This window comes from Barbus barbus, assembly GCF_936440315.1.
Source record: "Barbus barbus genome assembly, chromosome: 29".
NCBI classification, from domain to species: domain Eukaryota; kingdom Metazoa; phylum Chordata; class Actinopteri; order Cypriniformes; family Cyprinidae; genus Barbus; species Barbus barbus.
The window spans coordinates 4,872,631-4,887,718 of NC_136757.1; the positions used below are offsets into that span (position 1 = coordinate 4,872,631).

Genomic DNA, 15,088 nt, shown 5'->3' on the forward strand with positions numbered 1-15,088 from the left:
TACGTCACAGGAATAAATTACATTACAATGTGAATAACGTGTTGGTAGTTTGGAGGAGACTGATGGGCAATAAAATGGTAATGATTTTCAATTTATCTTGCACAAGTATGTATTCATGCTGAGATAGATGATGCTTTGCCTTTCATTTAAATGAGTGCTTTTGAGGACTTTATTAATAAGCTTAATTCTGAATTCGTTTACTGAAATAACCCCACTCTTTTTCACTCTTTGCTCTGTTCTTCACCTTTTAAATTTTGTAACTAAGGATGCCCATGTTGTAATTAAAATAATTTTTTATAGTAACAGGCACTTTGTCCTTATTATTAATTGTAGCATATTGCTCAATGAGGGATTGAGATTTAGCTCACTAGTAATACTTTTCAAACAGTCCTTTTATCAAAATATAGTTTTATGTGACTTCTGATAAACAGCATCCATTCAAAATATGAGTACTATATTTATAATTCCCTACAAATGAAAATCCTGTCATTTCTTTTTTCCTATGGAGAATGTTTGTAACCAAACAGTTGCAATGACCGTTGACTTCCTTTTTATGGACGAAAATAGAGACTTTTCTTAAAATATCATCTCATGTTTTACAGGAGAAAATCAGACATGACTCGTGAGGTTGTATAAATGAGAGAAATTTAATTTTTCTCTTTAAGGCCACTTCATAGAGTTTTGTTCTGCATTGTAAATGTTGGTCTTTTTCAAATCAGTACATATTCAGTAGCACAGGTGTTTACGCTTTAGGTTAAGTGGCATTTCTCATATATTGCTATCATGTAAGTCTAGTTTCTGCTAGACTTTGCATCCTGCCTCATGAGTGCTATTGAGTATATATTTGCAAACAAAAGCACATTTTACACCGATGATCTGTGCAGTGTGTTAGGATGCCAGCACTGTTTTAACTAAATCTTAGTGCGCTGCTGTATTAATCCTGAATTTAATGCCAACCATTTCCTTCATCCTAAAGGTAAGACTCCCATCTGTGCTCTGATCTCAGTTCAGTCATTGTGTTTTCTGTAACCTTGCTTCCATGGCTTTCAATGCTTATTAGGGTCAGCTGTCTATTGCTAGCGCAACTTTCAGAAATTCACATCAAAACTAAATGGAAGTGGGATAACAAAAGACAAATGTAGGGCTGTCAATATACATATTATTAATATATTAATCACAATTGCCTATGAAATTGACAGCCTTCTGAAAATAAGGAACCATTAGACTTCTGACATTTCTCAGAAATGTGTTTGGTTTATTGAAGGGCTAATAGTGACTGTTTTTGGAAACAAGGTTTGTGTTTGTCAGTGGTAGCTGTCGTAGATGTTGACTGTTTGTGGCATTAGTAGTACTGTATTTCTGTGGTTTATACTGTTGTAGAATGTGCTTTATTTGTGCTGTATTGCTCTATTGCTTCGTTGTGTAGCCATCTTGTGTAAATGAATGCTTAATCATTTGTCTTTTCTCAATTTTATTCACTTGTTTGCCCAAAAATAATAAAATTCTGTCATTTACTCACTCCCATGTTCCAAACCTGTATGACTTTTTCATTTATGGAACATTTAGAAAAATGCCTTTTTCTATTCGGTGGAAGTCAATGGTCACCAAATCTGTTTGGTTGGCAACGATCTTAAAATTATCTTTTGTCTTCCACCAAAGAAAGTCATACAGGTTTGAAACGACATGAGGGTGAGTAGATGATGGACTTTTGTTTTTTTTTTTTGGTTGGACTATCCTGTTTAAATCTTAAACATATAGATCTTCATCTTAAGGGATAGTTTAGCCCCCAAAAATTAAAATTCTGTCATCATGTCATACTATAACATTGTTCCAAACCTGTTTGACGTTGCGGAACACAAAATGAGAAATTTTGAGTAATGTACTTTACTTTTTTTTTTCTCCCTCACTGAATTACAACATATAACATATTAAATATATACATGCATGTGTTTGTATTTATATACTGTATACATAATAAATATACACAGTATACACACATATATTATGTAAACAAACTTTTATTTTGGATGCAATTAATCGTTTGACAGCACTTGTTCATACAGTAGCGTATTGGTAAAAATGTCACTAACAATGAATTAGCTTTTTACGGTTTTCTGTTTTCCAGAAGCCAGAAGCAAGAGTGATGGATATGAATCGCATTTGGAGGGAGATGACCTCGAGAACTCTGTGGAGGAGGGCTGCCTTCATTCCAGCGATGAAGACGATGGAGAAAAAGAAGGGGGGAGGTCACAGGTGAGCGGCGAAGAAACGCCAAGTTTGGACTGTAGTGGCTCCAGACCGTTACTTCAAGACTCGGATGACGATGACGACCAAAGTCCCACGTCTTCCAGAAACCTCCAGATGTCTTCCCAATCCGAGGAACCCGATGAAAACCAGTCCTCGCTGGTTTCTCTGAACCACTCGCCACAGCTGCAAGCCCAACATGCAGGCACAGATGCAAGCGTCGACGTCTTTTCCAAAGCTCCGTTTCGAATCGGACAAGATGTAGACGGTGACGGGGATGTGTTCGCCAATGCGCCGTTTCCTCGTTTTCCAGCCCAGCCTCAACAGGCTGATATTTTCCTCCAGGCGCCCTTTGGTAGAAAGAAGGAAGCTTCTGGAAAGGTTTACACCAATCCGGCGGCCCAGCCGGGATTTTTACACTCCCATCCGGGTTCTTCCCTTGACCAGAGCATCCTTGGCCAAGTGACCCCTCTGCCCTTTCGACCCCAGGCACTTTCTAAGTATTCCAGACACTACGAAGGACCTGTGAACACAGAGCCTGAACACAGTCCGAGCGGTGAGCATCTTCACAGTCTGACGTCTGATGGGACTTCCACTGACCCCTTCGTCTCAGCGCCCTTCCACCTTAAGGGCTGCCATGATAAACGCTGAGAGAACGGCGTCTGTGAAGCCGCACCGTAATACTTTTGTCCCCTAAAAGATTTGAGCTTACCATAATAAAATGCTGTATACTGAGTGTAATTTATTCAAGAATGAAGCACATTTATAGCCTCTGGCTGTCTATCTCTGGGTCAGCGTTTGATTGTGTGACATCTTTTGCTACCTCAGATCATTCCCATGCTGTCAAGCTTCATTTCTGTCCTGCGTATGTACCACGTCCACAGAAATCTGATTTAGCATGTTGTTTTACAAAAAGGTTGGATTGTTTTCTATTATGAAAATTATTTCCACTATTATGAAATGTTTGTATTATTCGCCATCTGTTTACCGATGGTACTTCTACTATCGTGGTATGCAGACAGTTTTGTATAGCTCAGATCTGGCAGAGTCGTACATCTTAATAAAAAAAACAAAACAGGAAACGTTCTGTTGATAAAATATGTTGATTTTGTTTCTCAAAACACACACAAAGGTGTCAGCCAACATTTCACTAGGCTGTGAAAATACCTTTACATTTTAAATTAAATATTTACCGTCATATCCAGGTCACATTTCACTCCAAATGTAAAAGAAAACCGGTTTTAAGCACCAAATTGTATCCTTTTCATTAAAAGTTTCCCTCCAAATTATTTTATTTACATTTATATTTTTTTTATATAAAAATCTAAATAAATTCAAATAAACTATCATGTGTACTTTACATAAGTGCTTTATATTTTAAATAAAATATTAGGGATGCACGATATTATCGGACAGATGTCGGAATCGGCCGATAATGGCTTTAAATTTTCAGAATTTTTACAACTCCTTAGCTTTAGACATCTAAAAAAGTTAAATCTTAAAATAAAATATTTGGGTTAAAGTTAAGATTTTTAATACATGCAGTATCTTTCTGGGGGGAAAAATGCAGCGATTGAGATATAGTTTATTTATAGTTATTTTCAAAGCTTCAATGTACTGTCAAAAATCCTTCATTATTGTGTATTTAATTCCAACGAATAAGTTCTTGTTAAAAAGTAACCAAAATTAAAAAATATTTTGCTTATTTCTGCACAGGAGAGACTTCGTGTTGTTTCCAAACAAAAGGAAATATATCGGTAGCAGCCAAAATGAGTTGAAAAATATCGGCATATCGGATATCGGCAAAAATCCAATATCGTGCATCCCTATAAAATGTAATGTGCGTGTGTATGTGCATGCGTACATGTGTGTGTGTAAAATCTTAATGGTCCTAAAATAAGCTTAATTTTCATTCAAAAAAAAAATAAATTTTTTTTTTTTTTTTTGCTTTTGATTTTAGGGTCAAATGTGTCCTGGACAAGTTATGCCTGTCAGATTCATTATTATAGCTATGCGTATTTGTGATATTTTCACAGCTGAATGTGGAACGCATCCAACTGTCAAACTTTGCCTTCACAAAAAAAAAGTCACTAGAAATTGTCTGCAAAAACTTGAAGGTATTGCAATTTTGACATTATGTCTGACAGTTTTAAAATCTATTTTTTCAAAAACCTTTTAGATTATCCATGTGCTGAATGGCCTTTTTCATTTAGACTCATCAAGAGTTTGCTCCAATTGAGTATTTTCCTGATAATCATGTTTAGCATGAAAGCCAATGAAAAGTAAGCAGATATAAGCTCTAAATATTGTACAAGCAACACCGAATCTAGTGCACGGTATATTTATGAAAGTGCAACTCTAGTATACAGTGTTTAAAACGATCTTATGATGTTTTTCATTAAGCACATTAGTGCTGGGCTCATATTAAACAGCTGGACATTAAATCCAATTGATGCTGGATTAAATTGCACACGACTGTAATAGAATGTGATTTATGTTCAGTGTAATATTTGATTTCTAGTTCTCAATACACACTACACGTTCCCTTTATTATGTTTAAACACAGGCAGCTCTGGTACTAAGACGCTGTTATCTCTGCTTGTCACAATATACACTAAATCAGTTATTAATTGCAAAATGTATGTACATGCAGATATGCTCATATTCAGTCTGATCCCATGAAACACGTTTATTTTACTGCATAGGTTTTCAGTACACCTGTAAGAATTAGGCAGGTGCATCACACACGTTTTCACTGACACTAAGAGTTATGAGATAAAGTTTCTATTACAAGGGGTGGATTTTAATTGTGTATCCATATTGCTGTTTGTGGAAAGGTGGTTTATATGAGTTTGAGATTGGGGATTGTTCATATTTTTTATGTGTAATGCCGAAACAGCCACGATTGTTTGGTGGGCTTTTGAATGAATCTTTGAAATACTTGAGTTATGCAAAACACTCACTGGTGTAGAATGTGTATGTATTAATAAATGAAACCTGTTTAAATGGTGCCGTTGTGTTGTATTGCTTAATACAGCATATTAGAATGATTTCTGAAAGATCACGTGCCACTGAAGATTGGACTAATGGTGAAAGTTTATCTCTGCATCAAATTAATAATTTTTAAACTATATTCAAATAGAAAAAGGTTATTTTAAATTGTAATACTGCAATATTTGACTGTTTTCACAGTTTTTTGTATTTAGTGGTTGTTGGATTGTTGTGTTTTGACGATGACAATTTTTATTGTTTTGTTGTTTTTCTTCAAGCATTCAATAAAAAAAAAAAAACTGCAAAACAGCACTCACGAACCCACGTGACCAACTGAACTGTGCACTGCATGTGGCCACTGAAGTCGTGGCCTAATGGTTAGAGAGTCGGACTCGTAATCCAAAGGTTGCGGGTTCGAGTCCCCGGCCGGCAGGGATTGTAGGTGGGGGGAGTGAATGTCCAGCGCTCTCTCCACCCTCAATACCACGACTGAGGTGCCCTTGAGCAAGGCACCGAACCCCCAATTGCTCCCCGGGCTCACAGTATGGGTGTACTTGACAATACTTGACAATACGTCCGTCACGACTATACAGTTTATATTTTCATTTCTGAAAACTGTACATAGCTACATAAAATTATAACAATTTATGACTGAGTGATTGAAATAAAGGTCTACGTGGCGCTGACACGAGCCAAGAGTCACTTTAATGCCACTGTTTATGATAAATAGGTGTATTCTTTACATTAAAGGTCTATATATAGTGCTCGCTGCATATTTAATTCATTGTTCTTATAGTAAATTATTTGACCAGTTTAATCATAAGTAATGCCTCTCATTCTCATTGCAGACTACATCATACTTCTGTTTGGTTGTATAGTCTGGCATAGGACGCGTCATCTTAAATGAACTTTAAAACACCTTTTTCTAATTATTGTAATTATTATACATGCGACTTGAAACCTGATGCACTATTATATTTCGAATTAATGTCACATTGCTGTTAACTGCAAACATGTCATGAGAAGAATTAAAAACAAGCACTTATACATTCAATTTAACCTACAGGTTAAAACGTGTGTTATTTCTTAACAAGGTGTCCCATTTGAGACCTGTGTATTGATGTGTTACATGTTGTGATCAGGTATTTAGAGGAGGAGGAGGAGGAGGACAGTGAATCCAGCAGAGAGTCTCGCTCCAGAGCTTTACTGGCTAAACTTCAGGAGCAGGTCAAAGCCAGAGAGCAGCAGAGCATCTCAAACAGAGCTGATGAAGATCTGAGAAAAGAAAAGGTGAAGAACGTAAGGAAGTGCAGCGTAAAGCAAAGAAGAGTGAAAATGAGAGAAAAGCTGATGAAGTTACCAGTTCGGCTAAAAAGAAGAAAAAACTGAAGACATTGTCCACTGAAAATGAGAGCGTGAATACAGGTAATGCTGCCTTACTGCTATGTTTGTTTGTTTTTAAATCAATCTAGACAAGCATGGTGATTTTGGTGGGCTTAAAACATTTTGGCATGTTTTAGAACAAATAAAATACAAGTTTGTATCCCATAACATTTCTTTAAATAGCAAAAGCATAAATCCCATATTCCTTGGAGAGAGAATGATTAGATAAGTGAGATAAACTATTATCTAGCATAAAATTTACATAAAAGTTAAACTATGAAAATGACATTTCAAAATTTGGCATATAGCATTATGCCAAAAGTAGAATATTTCATATTTTTGTGCTGCCCTGTTACGGCATTCACTTTCCTCAGTTGGAATATAACATTTAAAAAATATATATATTTAAATAATCAAGGAGTGAAATCTTTTTCTTTTTTTGGCAGTATAACAATAAGAAAAATATAATATTATTCCACCTTCTCAGTTTTTACATAAATTTTTTGTCTTTGCTGCATTTATAAAGCTCAAACATTCAACCCCGTTACCAGAGTTATAATTATTAAAAAAAAATAAGTATATATTTAATAATATCTACAAATCAGCATTTACAAAAAATAGTTAGCAAGTAAAGTAAAGAACTGTAACCAATCCTATTGTGGGTTTATTTATTTAACATTTATTTTTTAAAATCAAAATAAGATCACGGTCAGATAACCCTTTTTGAAAGTGAATCACCTTCCAGATTTTCTAATAGTTCGGCCAAATATTATCCGATCCTAACAAACCATGCATTAATGGAAAGCTTATTTATTCAGCTTTCAGATGATGTATAAATCTCAGTTTTTTTTAAAAATTGACCCTTATGATTGGTTTTGTGGTCCAGGGTCACATATAGGTTTATTTGGAAGACTTTAAATTATAAATGATTTATGAGCTTAAATTCTACTGGGTCAAAATTGGCTTGTGAATACAAAAGGTATATGCTGATTTTGAATGAGTTGGGGGTTACAATGGGGCCTAACGGACCAAATCTTGACCCCTATTATTGGAGAGTCTGGAGTACATCAGCACTGACAAGAAGAAGTCAGTTTTAACTTGGTTTTTCTTTTTTTCTGTCAGTTTACATGTATGTATTTGACATTTATTTTCAAAGTATGTTAGACTGCATTCACATTTTATCAAGAACCCGTGGCTTTGTCGTTGCTAGTGTCATGCTCTTCTGTTTGAGCTGCAGGAAGGCATATGAAGGTTGCAAAGCATCAACTGTGTTTTCAGTTCAAGCTGAGGTCATTCCTGCCATCCTAGAGAGCGTGAGCTCAGGGCTGCTGCTCGGTCCAGGTGGCTACAGACCCAGAGCCATCTGTGTTTCTGCATCTACAGGAAGTGGAAAAACATTGGCGTTTGTCATACCTGCTGTACAGGTATATGTGCAAACAATGATTTTGTTTTCATATTAGCATGGGAACTTTCTAGTGGTTTTGTGATCTGACAAATTGAGCTATGGAGTTCACTTGGATTATGTAAATTTAAATCCAGCTCATGGCATTTCCTAGTTTTTTAAACGTTTTTGAATGACGTCTGTTATGCATCAAGGCTATTAATATTGTGAAATAATATGACAATTTAAAATAACTGTTAAAATGTCATTTATTCTTGGGATACAAAACTGAGTTTACTCCAGTCTTTAGTTTCATATTATCTTTCAGATATAATTGATAATAATAATGATTTGCTGTTCAAGAGACATTTCTCATTGAGTATAAGAGAAAAAATATATGTATATGACATGTTTATTAACACAGGCGTTGTCTTAGTGTGTGGTGCGTGAGGTCCGTGCGATCGCTGTTCTTCCCACCAAGGAGTTGGCACAACAGGTAATGATTATTATTAATCACTGATTATTTGTCAGTTAATTGTCTACATGTCCAATTATGTACATATCAATCAGCGTTCAACATTAATCCTTGATTTCAAACCTACAGGTGTCAAAGGTGTTTAGCACATACACTGAGGACACCAGTCTTAAGGTGGTGATGATCACAGGCCAATCATTTGCTGCAGAGCAAACAGCGCTCTCTGAAATCAGGTGAGTATTTATGGCCTCATGGGACAAATAGGACACCATTGTATGTGAACTTGATGGACTATAGTAGGAACTTAAATATTGTTCATTTATACGTTGTGTCTTTGTGTAGGGGAGGTGTTAGCCACAGTTTGGCTGATGTTGTCATGGCCACACCAGGCCGATTGGTGGATCACATCAACAAAAACAGCAACTTCAGTCTACAACATCTACGATTCCTGGTGAGCATCAGTACAAATCAAATGGACACCTGTAACAATGTCTTCGGTGAACTACTGTGAACCAAAAAAAGAACAAAAATTAGATATTTATATTTACCAATAGATCCTCTGAAGTGAAGGGGGTGCCATCAGAATGAGAGTCCAAAGACTTGACTTTTTGCTTTGTGAAGCAAAAAGTGTTTGCAAGAAACAAATTCATCATTAAGATATTAGCTTCTAACCATTGCTTCGAGCTAAAAAAGTCATCTGGTCTGAATCAGGAGAGAAATATGCAAAGATCAAGCACCATTTACAAGCGCAACATTTTTCATTGGAGTAAGCATTATTATGCATTCATTATTATGGACTCATATTTTGCCCAGAAGCAGCGGTCTAAAGTTAAACGCCTTAATGATGGATTCATTTATTTATTTTTGAGTGAACTATTCCTTTAGGATTGAAATGACATTTAACACAAAGGAATTAAATGGCAGTAAAGTCCGATGTACATGTCTCTATCGTGGCATCTTTCTATTTTCTGTATAGAAAGTGGGAAGACAGCTTTACATTACCATGTGTTTGTTGTAGATTATTGACGAGGCAGACAGGATGATTGACAGCATGCATCAGTCGTGGCTCACTCAGGTGACTAAAGCAGTGTACAGAAGCCCAGGTGACACACAGACGTCTGTCTTCAGGAGAATCCTGCCTGGACCGATCACAGTAGCAAGGTAGGATGTCATCTTTATCCATTATTTAGCACAAGGGTTTTCAACTCACCCAGAATATCAGCCAACCCAATGACCCTCAGTTCGACAGTATTTATGCCCACCTTTAAACTTTAGAGTAACCTTGGATAAAGTGTCTTGCTCACCTCCAAAAACAAGAATCTGTGACTGCATTACTAGTCTAAAATAAGCAGCTCAGTGTTTATGTCTGTCTGTTTGTGTGTCAGTTTGTCCCCACCTCAGATTCCTCTGCAGAAGTTGCTGTTTTCCGCCACTCTCACCCAAAACCCTGAGAAACTGCAGCTGCTGGATCTGTTCCACACACAGAAGTACAGAGACCGGCACGCAAATCCAGGACACTTTTAACGTCCCTCAGGATCTCGCTGTGAGTTTAACATTTCTTGAGCATTGTAATCAAACACCATATGATCTAAACTGGTAACTAGGGATGCACGATATTGGATTTTGCCGATATCCGATATGCCGATATATTTCAACTCATTTTGGCCGATACCGATATTTTTCCTTTTGTTTGGAAACAACACCAAGTCTCTCCCTTGCAGATATTATAAGCAAAATATTTTTTTAGTTTGGTTAGTTTTTAACAAGAACTTATTTGTTAGAATTAAATAATAATTAAGGTTTTTTGACAGTACATTGAAGCTTTAAAAATAACTATAAATAAACCATATATCAATCGTTGCCTTTTTTTCCCCAGAAAGATGCAGTATTAACCCTAATATTTTATTTTAAGATTTAACATTTTTAGATGGTCTAAAGCTAAGAGTTGTAAAAATTCTGAAAATCTTTTAGCGCTCATGATTTGTTTAAAAAATAAAACATTACACATTAATGAATAAATTAGTAAATATTTAATTTACAAGTGTCATGTTTGTGATTTTTTTTTTCATGTAAGTTATAGCTTCTGACCTTTAAATCCAAACATACACATTATTTTATGACATCAGTTACTCCTTATTTAATCAGAAATACTGTCTAAATGTTATTTGTGTCGGCTATTTTACTTTTAAGGGCAGTCGTGGCCTAATGGATAGAGAGTTGACTTGTAACCTGAAGGTTGTGGGTTCGAGTCTCAGGTCCGGCAGGGATTGTAGGTGGGGGGAGTGAATAACCAGCACTCTCTCCATCCTCAATACCACGACTGAGGTGAGACCCTTGAGCAAGGCACCGAACCCCCAACTGCTCCCCGGGCGCTGGGTGTATGTTCACTACTGTGTGTACACTTGGATGGGTTAAATGCAGAGCACAAATTCCAAGTATGGGTCACCATACTTGGCCACACACCACTTCCCTTTCCCTTTCCCCTTTAATTTAATTAGAAGTAGGCCAACCCTACAGATTAAAACTCCTTACTGAGCGGGCATTAGGACCCGAGGGAGGCTGTCGCTGCTGCTGTTTACTTTATCACACACCGAACGCATCATTCTGTACGTGCTTTCACAGATTAAATGCGATCCAAAAGTGATCCAACAGCATGAGTCTAATCATCATTCAGACAAAACTTTGCTTCAAGAATGAGCCACACTGCTGATGTGATCTAATCACTAGCACACCCTGAGCACATGTAAGTTAACATAGTCCTCTTATCGGCAAGTCATATCTGCATAATGTTTCATATCGGGCCGATGCCGATATTTACATTTAAAGCCATTATCGGCCGATTCCGATATCTGTCCGATAATATCATGCATCCCTACTGGTAACAGATATTCTTTGCACATCTTTAACATATGGGAATGTCTTACACAGGAGTATTATGTCCCCTGCACCTTAAGCAAGAAACCGCTCATCATCCTTCACTTCCTGCTTCGGCTCAAGTTCAGTCCTGTTTTGTGCTTCACAAACTCCAGAGAAGCAGCTTACCAGTAATGATGGATTTGTAAGCTTCAGTATGATGCAGATAAAGAGCTACTGTAAATATTTACATCCATGGCTCCAGGCCATGACTAAATTAGTCAAATTGAAAAAATAAGCTACAGCATAAATTAATTAAACTGTAGTGACCACTACTATCAATAAAACTGGAAATGAATTCTTTATTATTATAATATTCATTTTCACAATCAGTTCTTTCAATCCATCCATTTGAATCGATTTTGCAATTTGTTTGTCATTAGTTAAAAGTGATCATGGATGTCTCTGCATGGCATATGTTATATTACATTACATTCAGTACCGCCGCTCCCTATATGCAGAGTACGCAGTTTGCGTAGGGCACCAACTCCCGGGGGGGCACCATCCCAGTTGCTCAGAAAAAAAAAAAAAAAAAAAACATGTGACGTTTTTTTAACGTAATTAATCATAATTGATGGACAGCTATGCCCATGAAAAGACATCAGAAATCCGGCGCCAAGAAAAAAAGATGAAAACAAAGCCTGTGCGTCACTTTCAGGTAGGCTACATTCATAATCCTGTGAAACTGTTTTGGGTGTTGATGTTACTAACGTGTTTTAATGTCGGTAATAATTTCATCACCACCAACGCATCTAATATTCTCTCCAAGTTTCCATGTTCCCTTACGAAAATTAGCCATGGTTTTAACACGAATAAAACAAAACAATAATTAATTAATAAATTAATGGTTCCTGTAGCCATGGTAACCGCAAATTAACCATGGTTTTGTTACTTCAAATAATAATATACAAAGAAGTATTAAGATTTTTATTTTAATTTTTTTTGGTTATAAAAACAAACCTAAGCCAACAACAGCCTTTAAAATGACTTAAAATGCATTATATAAAAACAATGAGGCATGCCTGCTGAAAAAAAAACTATAGAACCATCACAGAAAATTGTAATGCCATCACAAATAAATCACAAATACCATTACAATCATTACATAATCATTCATTTTTAACCATTAAAACCATTTAAAAATAGTTTTCTGTAGTGTGTTTTGGGATATATTCCATTAGGATTTACTGTTTTTAACAAGCCACCAATAGAAGGAGACCAATTACCAGTAGAAACCCACAGGGTCCATTACAGTTTCCATTAAACCAATACAGGTCCCATTATAACCAGTAAAACCATTACAACTTTTGTGATGGTGTCTACTGTTTTTTTTTCAAGTGCCTGCAAAGGGAGCCAAAGGCCTGGCAATTGCTGCTGTTACACTTACAGGGTGATCATATCCTTGTTTAATAGGCTATTGACCAAACATTTAATTTAAATATCCACTTAATCATTCATTTTTGGCCACCTTTTTGCTATAGATGACACAGCCTCTATAATTTCTTCAACAACAAAAAACATGTGGATATCACAACCCTTACAAAAATGAACCATGGTGTTATCGTAGTAAAACTGCTGAATTTTCTTTTGCGTGATTTCTGAGACAATTAAATCAATCAGACAACTGTATTAATAAAATAATAGCCATAGGTAACTGTCTATAGCTACAACTGTAATTTGTAAATAATACAATTTAATTAAAATGTATTTACTTTTATATTTTAAGTTATTTATAAGTTCTATTTTGACCCCTATAGTAGGTGTTTGTTTTTTCTTCCATAATATTTGAGGGAGGGGGCACAGCAATACAATCCTGCTTAGGGCACCCATATTTTAAAATGTGTTTTATTTATATGTATTTCTAAAATGTAATTTATTCCTGTGACATAAAGCTGAATTTTCAGCATCATTATTCAGTGTCACATGATCCTTGAGATCTGGCGCTAAAGAAGATAAATATTCTTCCATGAACTAATTTAAGTGCAAGAAATGTCTTTAAATATGTATTTTTGCAGACTAAAGTTTGATGATTAGTAAACAAATCTGTTATACAAGATATGTTTTGAGATTTGAAATGTGAATCTGGTGCGTTATGGATATTGAGTATTACTTTTATTTATTCAGCTTTATTCCATTTGATTTTAAAAACTTTGTGGCAACCCTGTAAACATGAACATGAAAGAAAGTGTTTTTGATTGTGAATCTGTCATTTGGTGACTTTAATATGGCTCCAAAATGTGTTATTCTTTTTTGGCTCCTTTGTCATTTTTATAGTGTGGAGCCCTTGATATAGAATTTTAATATAATCATGAATAATTCACAAGCAAAGTGAAGTCATCCACACATAAGAAAAATTACCATACAGAGCAAGGCGGTGGATGTACAAAAGGAAAATTTACACAGGAAGTAACAAATATGTGCACATACTCTGGTTTTAGCTTTGATCTTTTGCCTAAAATCTATCAAATCAAATACAAACCATGTATTACTGTTTTCATCTATATGTATGCCTTCAGTATCCACTCTGAGTGTTCAGGAGCAATCAAACCCAACAAGATTTATGCTAATGTACTACCATCATAACACCATGCAAGACTATATATAGTGTATGTAATGGTGAATTATTGTTGATATTTTTTTCATGTCAGGTTGATAAGCACAGATGCTGCTGCCAGAGGCATCGATATCAACAGTGTGAAATGTGTCATTAATTATGATGCTCCTCGATACATCCGAACATACATTCACCGGCGAGTCAGCATAATACAATAGAAGCCCGATATATGTGGGTATTATGTTATTTGTATCCATCATCTCATTTTATTCAGTAAAACATTTATTATGGGCAAAAACTAATTTGTGAAATCATTTTGAGTGACTGATTGGTTGAGATGCCCCATATGTATTAATGGTTATAAGTGGAAAAATATATACAGGCACCAATATGCCATACCCTAATACTAGAAATATTGTCACCATATATATAAGTAAACTTAAGATATATATAAGAGTTTTTTAAGACTATTTTTTGTACTTTAAGCTGTAATGCTAATATTGATATTTCTTTGTATTTAAGGAGGAAAATGCGAGGAAGCGATTCTGAGGTGGAACTGACCTGAGCTGTACATCTGTTTGCTTTTCAATGTTTCTCAAAAAAGCAATGTCTGGACTGTAATGAAATAAGCTGCAAATGTTTTTTTAATAAAATGTGACCCTGGACCACAAAACCAGTCATAAGGGTCAATTTTTCGAAATTGAGATTTATACATCATCTGAAAGCTGAATAAATAATATTTCCATTGATGCATGGTTTGTTAGGATCGGACAATATTTGGCTGAGATACAACTATTAGAAAATCTGGAATCTGAGGGTGCAAAAAAATCTAAATATTGAGAAAATCACCTTTAAAGTTGTCCAAATTAAGTTCTTAGCAATGCATATTACTAATCAAAAATCAAGTTTTGATATATTTACGGTAGGAAATCTCCAAAATATCTTCATGGAACATGATCTTTACTTAATATCCTAATGATTTTTGGCATAAAAGAAAAATCGATAATCTTGACCCATACAATGTATTGTTGGTTATTACTACAAATATACCCCGGCGACTTAAGACTGGTTTTGTGGTCCAGGGTCACACATGTAAAAATCCTTTAATCCTATCTAATTAAAATGTTACAGTATATACCCCTGTAAG

At 35.5% G+C, this 15,088-nt stretch overlaps 1 protein-coding gene and 1 pseudogene across 3 annotated transcripts in view; both read left to right on the forward strand.

The window, feature by feature from the left end:
* The window catches only part of LOC306849840 (AP2-associated protein kinase 1-like), a 62,892-nt gene extending 59,589 nt beyond the window's left edge, over positions 1 to 3,303 (forward strand). Inside the window, exon 16 of one of the 2 annotated variants that reach the window (XM_079385186.1) lies at positions 2,126 to 3,303. In XM_079385186.1, coding sequence (XP_079241312.1) covers positions 2,126 to 2,895 — 770 coding nt within the window. In that variant the 3' untranslated portion in view covers positions 2,896 to 3,303. The remainder of the gene's footprint in view (positions 1 to 2,125) is intronic. The other variant, XM_079385188.1, reaches the window with a different exon arrangement.
* Positions 3,304 to 6,061: 2,758 nt separating this feature from the next.
* LOC306848850 (ATP-dependent RNA helicase DDX51-like) lies at positions 6,062 to 14,159 on the forward strand (annotated as a pseudogene). The gene is made up of 10 exons: positions 6,062 to 6,107; positions 6,344 to 6,542; positions 7,856 to 8,042; positions 8,424 to 8,495; positions 8,604 to 8,707; positions 8,817 to 8,925; positions 9,493 to 9,635; positions 9,860 to 10,017; positions 11,403 to 11,518; positions 14,036 to 14,159. The product of its transcript is annotated as an ATP-dependent RNA helicase DDX51-like (transcript).
* The last annotated feature ends 929 nt before the right edge of the window (positions 14,160 to 15,088 follow it).